This window comes from Genypterus blacodes, unplaced genomic scaffold, assembly GCF_046128005.1.
Source record: "Genypterus blacodes isolate CSIRO-AG114 ecotype Tasmania unplaced genomic scaffold, CSIRO-AGI_Gbla_v1 ptg000350l_1, whole genome shotgun sequence".
Lineage (NCBI taxonomy): Eukaryota > Metazoa > Chordata > Actinopteri > Ophidiiformes > Ophidiidae > Genypterus > Genypterus blacodes.
The window spans coordinates 92,501-100,000 of NW_027467134.1; the positions used below are offsets into that span (position 1 = coordinate 92,501).

A 7,500-nucleotide genomic window follows, 5' to 3' on the forward strand; every position below is an offset into this window, starting at 1 on the left:
GGACTTTGCTGGCCTGAGCGCTCCTTTATTTCCAGGCTAAACACGTCTTACATGGTAATCATGTGAAATGTTACACAGCTTCTCCCCCACCAGTGGAAAACTACCCGCATGTCACAACTGCACTCTTCTTTCATCAGTCGGCTGTTTTCCTTCTAATGCCAATGAGCAGAAACCTGACAGGCAGGTTTCACTGAGGTGGGTGTGGTGACATCAGAACACCTACAGCCCTCCTCCTCCTCCTCCTCCTCCTCCTCCTCACCATCTGAGCGGCGTGTCTGCTCAGGCTGCAGTGTGTGGCTCAGCATCGCCATCGTGTGGTGAGTTAGAGGAAGAGGAGAATCAGCAGCCTGTGGCTCTGCGATGATGAATAATGGAGAGACAAGTAACAAAATGAGCAAATGTAAACTCTATTTTATTGAAATAACATTGAAAACAAGAGGGTGTGTCGTCATTAATCTTTCTTTTGATTGCAGGGATTATATTTTCTATCTGTGTATCAGAAAACACTAAATACCTGCGACTGTGTGTGACTGTGTGTGATGGTGTGTGACTGTGTGTGACTGTGTGATGGTGTGTGACTGTGTGTGACTGTGTGATGGTGTGTGACGGTGTGTGACTGTGTGTTACTGTGTGATGGTGTGTGACTGTGTGTTACTGTGTGTGATGGTGTGTGACTGTGTGTGACTGTGTGATGGTGTGTGACTGTGTGTTACTGTGTGTGATGGTGTGTGACTGTGTGTTACTGTGTGTGATGGTGTGTGACTGTGTGTGACGGTGTGTGACGGTGTGTGACGGTGTGTGACTGTGTGTTACTGTGTGTTACTGTGTGTGATGGTGTGTGACTGTGTGTGACTGTGTGTTACTGTGTGTGATGGTGTGTGACTGTGTGTTACTGTGTGTGATGGTGTGTGACTGTGTGTGACTGTGTGTTACTGTGATGATGGTGTGTGACTGTGTGTGACTGTGTGTTACTGTGTGTGATGGTGTGTGACTGTGTGTGACTGTGTGTTACTGTGTGTGATGGTGTGTGACTGTGTGTGACTGTGTGTTACTGTGTGTGATGGTGTGTGACTGTGTGTTACTGTGTGTTACTATCATGCAAAGATTTAAATATTTTAAATGTTATGAGAATCAGATAAGATTAGTTTTAAGTTGAACTTTCTAAATGTTGAAACAAAACTCCCCGGAGCAGAAAGTTAAAATGAGACCTGATCACGTTCTTGTTCTCTCTGATGATGAGACTAGTTTGTCTTGTAAAGTCGTAATTTTAACGTAATTGAGTAGGAAATACATTTTAAAACATATCCCACAAACACAAACAAACAAATCAATACATGAGTGAATATTGGTAAACGTAAAGACAAATCAGTAAATCTACACCGTGAAAGACAAAATGTACAGGATGAGGTTCCTCCAGCTTCATCATACAGGTTGATTCTTCCTGAATCTCAGAGAATATTACATTTTATATGAATTCATTCTAAATGGTTAAGTAAATAAACCAACTACTGTATATAAAAAATAAGATTGTGAAGTTAGAAGCTTTCACGTCAATAAGAACGTGGGTTTTTATTCCATAAGCAGTCTGAGTGTAAACGGGGGCCCAGGGGGGGCCACGGGGGGCCCTGACCGTCTCGGGGCCTGAGGCAGCAGCCTGTGTGGCTCCGCTCCTGTACGGGACTGTGGCCAGACGCTTCCGCATGCGTCACTTCCGTGTTTTTCCCTTGGAGACGAAAAAGTTTTCACCGGGGAGGGACGAGCGGCCGCCCGGAAGACTGGCGTGAAGTTCGGACTGCGTTTGGCCTCAGCGGCGCTGAATGTTGGCGGCGTAGCTTTAGATCCACGCTGCTCGCTTCCTTCCCCGCGCTGCTCCCAGTTTGTGGCGATGGCGGACCGCCGAGAAAAGAAGAGAGAAGAAGAAAAAGAAGAAGAGCGTCTGGAGGAGCAGGGCGCCGTGGGCGGGGAAGGTGAGCGACGAGACAAGACACAACAACTACTACAGCTGTGTGTGTGTGTGTGTGTGTGTGTGTGTGTGTGTGTGTGTGTGTGTGTGTGTGTGTGTGTGTGTGTGTGTGTGTGTGTGTGTGTGTGTGTGTGTGTGTGTGTGTGTACCTGTCGCTACCAGCGGGCCTTAGCTTCGGACTAAATGAGCCTAAACCTGATTAACTCTTCATAAACTCAACCCGTTTCCACGCGGTCACGTGACGCTGCTCGTTGTTTTTGTTGAAACAGATTAAACGAAACATTTTTGTTTCTTTTAACTAGTTGTGACGTAATGGCGGCCGTAATGGTATTCCCCCCCCACCCGTATTCTGACAAGAAGGATGTGATTGGCCCGTCGGTGTCACGTGACCTTACATGGCGGCCCTCTGCAGCTTATCTACGCTATTTACCTGTTGTGACTCGACCTTTTGACCGATTTGCCCGGGAGATAATGGCGTCTATGTGAACAGACTGTGCCTGAAACAACTCCAGTACTTCCTAATATAGAAACACAAAAGCAGCACAATTATCTTCTGCGCCTCCGTGATTATTCTGGCACTTGGATGCACCGAAGTCATGTATCGATACAGCGTTTGGTATTTCCCACCTTGTAATGAGCACAGGAACGCAACATTTCTGTGACGCTTGATGCCAATCACAGCTTTTCTGTCAGAGTACGGGTGGGTAAAGTGATGATGGTGAGTGGGGGAATTCCCGCAGACATCACGGTGAAGATGACGTCACTCAGCACCAGTTCAAAGAGACTCGTTCATGTGTAATGCAGTTTAATGTGTAGTGTTTAAATAGTGAGTAATAATAACAACGCTGTGTCTGTTTCAGATGTCATTGATGATCCCATCATGGAGGAAGGAGCGGTGGTCCTCAGGGGGTACGTGAGCTTTTAACCCTTTCCCTGGAAACTTCAAACAGAGAGAAAATAACTGTGAAGAAACACAATCAAAGTCCATAACAGGCGTTTGTTAGGCTTTGTTGACATGGTGAATAATTCAGGCCTATGATGTCATCTGTTTTCATAGTCTTGATACCTTTGTGTGCTCTGGCTTCCTAATTATCAAGTTTACAAGCAACACAAACCGAAGCTGTGGCACTTCCTGTACGAGTTCTGTTCTGATTGGCAGGTACGTGATTGGACGCATGGGCACCGAGGACCCGGACCGCTACGTGTCGTCGGAGGACCTGGGGGGGAAGCACGACGAGCAGCAGGACCCTCACATCAAGGAGGTGGTGCTGCAGCTGCTCAAGATTTCAGACGACATGAACCGGAACGTGGAGCTCCAGCGGTGAGTTCCCACAAACGCCGAGGTCGTGATTCATATTCCTGAGTCGTAGGGAGGAACCAGTATGTTGGCCCCCGTTCATCAGATTACCCAGGCAGAGTGAAGGCGCCGAGCTGCGGCTCATTCTGCCCGCGGCCCTTTGTGTCCCTGGATGGCCGCCAGCTCGTGGCGTGTTTCTACACACACTCGTGTTTCGTTGTTGTTTTCTTGACAGCTTCTCTTGGACACTTTTGTTAACTGAAATGTGTTTCAATGAGCGGGAGGAACGCCTCCCAACCTTATGTCTACAGCCACGATCACATCCATCCATCCCATCACAACACTGAGAAGGTCCTGACCCGCCCAAAGCTCTCTAGGAGGACCAGCAAGATCTCCAGAGAAAAGGAAGAAACCTAGGAATTGGAAGGGAGATTGTGTTATGATTCTGTTATTATATACATTATATATTAAGTTACAGATCCAGGGTTTGTTGGACTTGTAGAGGTTTAGTGTCTGGTTCATTTAGACTGAGAGCTTCAGAGGAGAGAGCAGTTTGCCTCAGAGCGCAGCAGGTGGCGCTGTTGAGCAGAGAACAAACAATGATGCAACAGGACTTTGGCAGAAAGGTGCAGAGCGGCTGCAGACGGGTCCCTGTCATCATTCCAGCACACTTTATTTATTTAAACGATCAGCCGGCCAGGTTGATCAATCAGTCGTGACGCAGTGTGTTTGATGTTCCCCAGGCTGGTGAGCCAGGTGCAGGCAGACTGTGCCCAGGACATCTTCATGCAGGTGGCCAGGAGCATCTTTGTGGAAGGCATCAACTGGGGCCGCGTTGTGGCGCTCTTCCACCTGGCCTACAGGTTCATCTACCAGGTAACAGCACACGCGTGTGTTTCTCCTCTGAGCTCAGTCGGCCTGTCAGGACTCAGTGCAGTGAAGTTTGTCTGCTTCCACAGGCGCTGACCACCAACCACCTGGAGAACATCAGGATCGTCATCAGCTGGGCTCTGCAGTTCATCAAAGACGAGCTCTACGCCTGGATCGTACAGCAGGGAGGCTGGGTGAGTGACCAACCAAACCTGCCCACAATGCATTGCGTCATTGGGGTCCGGGTGTGAATGAGGGCCGAAGCTAACGATGACTTCATGATTCATCTACAGATTATCTTTGAATTAATATAACAACTCCCTAAATATAACTAAATATACAAGAGGTCTCATTTATACTTCAATGTTTTATTCCATCATCTTCTCTTGAAAACAAACTGAGGTAACTAAACTAAATATGTTCTGCAATATTCCACAACAAACAAGAGCTCAGGCTGAACCGGTCATCTCTGTTCATCAGTCAAACATTAAAGCTCTCTAATCCATTAAAGCCAACGATCACAACTAACAACACAAAGTCACATTCAAGTCACTTTCAGAAGGAACAACTGAGCTCAACCTCAAGTTTAGCAGCCCAACATTCAATCATCTTGCAGTAGAGTGAGAGCAACATGAGGAACACAAGAAGAACTCGAACTTTCCATCTGAATCTCTCTCTCTCTCTCTCTCTCTCTCTCTCTCTCTCTCTCTCTCTCTCTCTCTCTCTCTCTCTCTCTCTCTCTCTCTCTCTCTCTCTCTCTCTCTCTCTCTCTCTCTCTCTCTCTCTCTCTCTCTCTCTCTCTCTCTCTCCTGAGTGAGAACCAAAGAGCCTAACGCTTCCCTCTGTCGTCTGTAGGAGGGCGTGATCCGCAGGATTTCCCGTTGGAGGACGGCGACCGTAGTGGCGTCGGTGATGCTGGTGGCCGCCTTTGTTTACTACAGGAGCAAGCGCTGACGCCGCAGACCTCAGAGCCGGGCCGACCCTCCTCCCCCCTGGACTAACGTGGCCCGGTCAGGTTCACGGCACGCTCTCGCTCCTCCACACACGCCAAAGAGGGGGCGGGGCCACGTGCAAAGGGAGGCTTCAATGAAACGATCACCTGCAACTGTTCACCCCATTCCACGGAGGAGAGAGCGTCTGGCGGCCATGTTGCTTCTCCACTCAGGCTAAGGTGACAGCTAGCGTATGATGTACTGTAGCATATTAACTCTGGACTGAGCTGTAGCAGCATAGGTGTCTCCTATAGATCTGATCCCACAGGCCAAAGGATGGGCCCCTGAACGCGTCTGGGGTCTGTGCCCTGACAGGACCGGGTCGGCAGGAAGCTGACCTATACCGCTACAGCTCTCTTTACATGTTTAGAAGTCTTAGTTATGTTTGATTAGATGTTTATCAGCCACAGGAAACCAATAAAGGGGAAAGATGGAACAGCCCAAGTTTAGGCTTCAAATGTAGACGATGTAAAGAACTTCATCTAGTGGCAGAGCTCCATCTTCTCTGTTCCCTCTGAGACTTTGGGCTCCACCGTTAGTTTAAGCTCTCACACACACAATTTTGTGAAATTGCCACTTTTTTAGGGTCGGTCCCTAAGTGACCTTTACCACGACCCCTAACTGTGACGGACAGATCAGCAAGCTGCCAAATGTGAGATGGATAGATGAGAAGACCAAACAGAGATTAAACACACACACACACACACACACACACACACACACACACACACACACACACACACACACACACACACACACACACACACACACACACACACACACACACACACACACACACACACACACAGGGATAAACAGGGAAAAACGCCGACTCAGGGCTCTGCTGCGATCAAGTATTACCGTTAGCAATCCAGCTTCTTTAGCTAGCAGCTTCTGTTTACATCTTTACGTTCACGTGTGCGTCGGTCTCCATACTGGGATGTTGCGTGTGTAGACGTGCCTCAGCCACGCCCGTCTGCACGCCCGTCTGTCTGACTCCTACGCCGTGTTTCAGGCCTGATTCTCTTCCAGCAGCACAGATTTGCACAGATTCTTCACACCCACACCACTAGCTCTCTATTTTTGTACGTAAAACGCTTAACTCAGACGGCAGCTGAGCTCAGTGTGCACAGTGGTGCCACACATACTACAGGAGTTCTGCTCTAGAATCTTTGCTCTACATGATTTAGATGTTTGGTGGTTTTGATCGTCGTGTGTTTGAGGGGAAATGAAAGGTTTTTATTTCAGCTGATTTTATTAAATAAATCTATTTGTGACTTAATAAAGTTTACACTGGACTCCTGCTTGTTTTTCCTTTATTTGGTTGAAATGAAAGCTTCAATCTCCATGAAGCTTGTTTACATTCTGAACATAAACATTGTTCCTCTTCAGTGACACAATGTAAACATCAGCTACACAACAGGAAGTCACTCTGAGGCACGTTTACGCTCAAGCTGCTGCCTCCTAAACAAACATCAATCACCTGTCCCTCAGTGAACATGAATCCCAAACCTCCATCCAGGCCTTGTTCTCCTCCCTTAGTTCACCAAGCTTAGAGGAACACCAGAGAGTTTAAGAAATGCCAGTCTCTCTCTCTCTCTCTCCTCGACCAGTCCGGCCCTGGGCGTCTGTAGAGTACATATAGAGTACACACAGTATAGATCCTGGTTCTAGCTGAGCAGGTTCTGGTTCTGCTGCAGGGCGGAGCTCAGGCTGCAGAGCTGCACATGTGTTTGTGTCTCTGAGCTCTGCAGCCTCATCGCTCAGTGAAGCTGGGACTGTGGATCATCTGAGCCAGCGTTCCAAAGGAGTCCATCAGGTCCAAGGGTTCCTGCTGATGAAGAGGCCGCTCCGGGACCTCCGGCCCGGAGGATAAACCCAGATCCAGGGTGCTGATCCTGGGGAGGAAGCGGGCCAGGGCTGAGACGCCTCGGTCGCGGCCCTGCTGCCTCTGCCGGGGGTTTCCCAGACTGAGCAGGACGCCGTGCGTGTCGGAGGCGTAGACGCTGTAGCCGTCAGCTAAGATCTGCTCCCTGAAGCTGCAGTCGGCACTGAGGAAGGTCGGCTGCATGGGAGAGACCACGGTTACAACATTCAGCTTCTATGGGATGTTTGTCTTTTCAGATCGATCAGAGATTTAACCACCAAATCTGCTTCACCACAGCAAACAGAACAGATCAACCAGCCTCAAACCCTCAACCAGCCACAGTCTCAATGACACAACATTCACTTCACTCACTTCAAAATGCTCTAAACAACTTTCACTGCTCACCCAGGCCAGAGGAGGACTGCTGGGCCTCGGTGGAGGTATGAATACTTTCTATGAAAAACATATTGGCTCTTTGCAGCTGTTTACACGGAGCAGCAGGCCAAGGTTG

General features: G+C 48.6%; 2 protein-coding genes across 2 annotated transcripts in view; one reads left to right on the forward strand and one right to left on the reverse strand.

Annotated features, from left to right (window-relative positions):
- Window positions 1-1,720: 1,720 nt before the first annotated feature.
- On the forward strand, window positions 1,721-6,420 carry LOC142988893 (apoptosis regulator BAX). The gene is made up of 6 exons (XM_076138194.1): window positions 1,721-1,967; window positions 2,824-2,872; window positions 3,123-3,284; window positions 4,004-4,136; window positions 4,220-4,324; window positions 4,986-6,420. Exons 1-6 carry the CDS (start codon window positions 1,886-1,888, stop codon window positions 5,082-5,084), a joined length of 630 nt encoding a protein of 209 aa, XP_075994309.1. The 5' UTR covers window positions 1,721-1,885; the 3' UTR covers window positions 5,085-6,420.
- fgf19 (fibroblast growth factor 19) overlaps window positions 6,217-7,500 on the reverse strand; it is a 2,595-nt gene continuing 1,311 nt past the window's right edge. Inside the window, exon 3 of the mRNA XM_076138192.1 lies at window positions 6,217-7,187. Within this exon, the coding sequence (XP_075994307.1) occupies window positions 6,879-7,187 (309 nt within the window). The 3' untranslated portion in view covers window positions 6,217-6,878. The remainder of the gene's footprint in view (window positions 7,188-7,500) is intronic.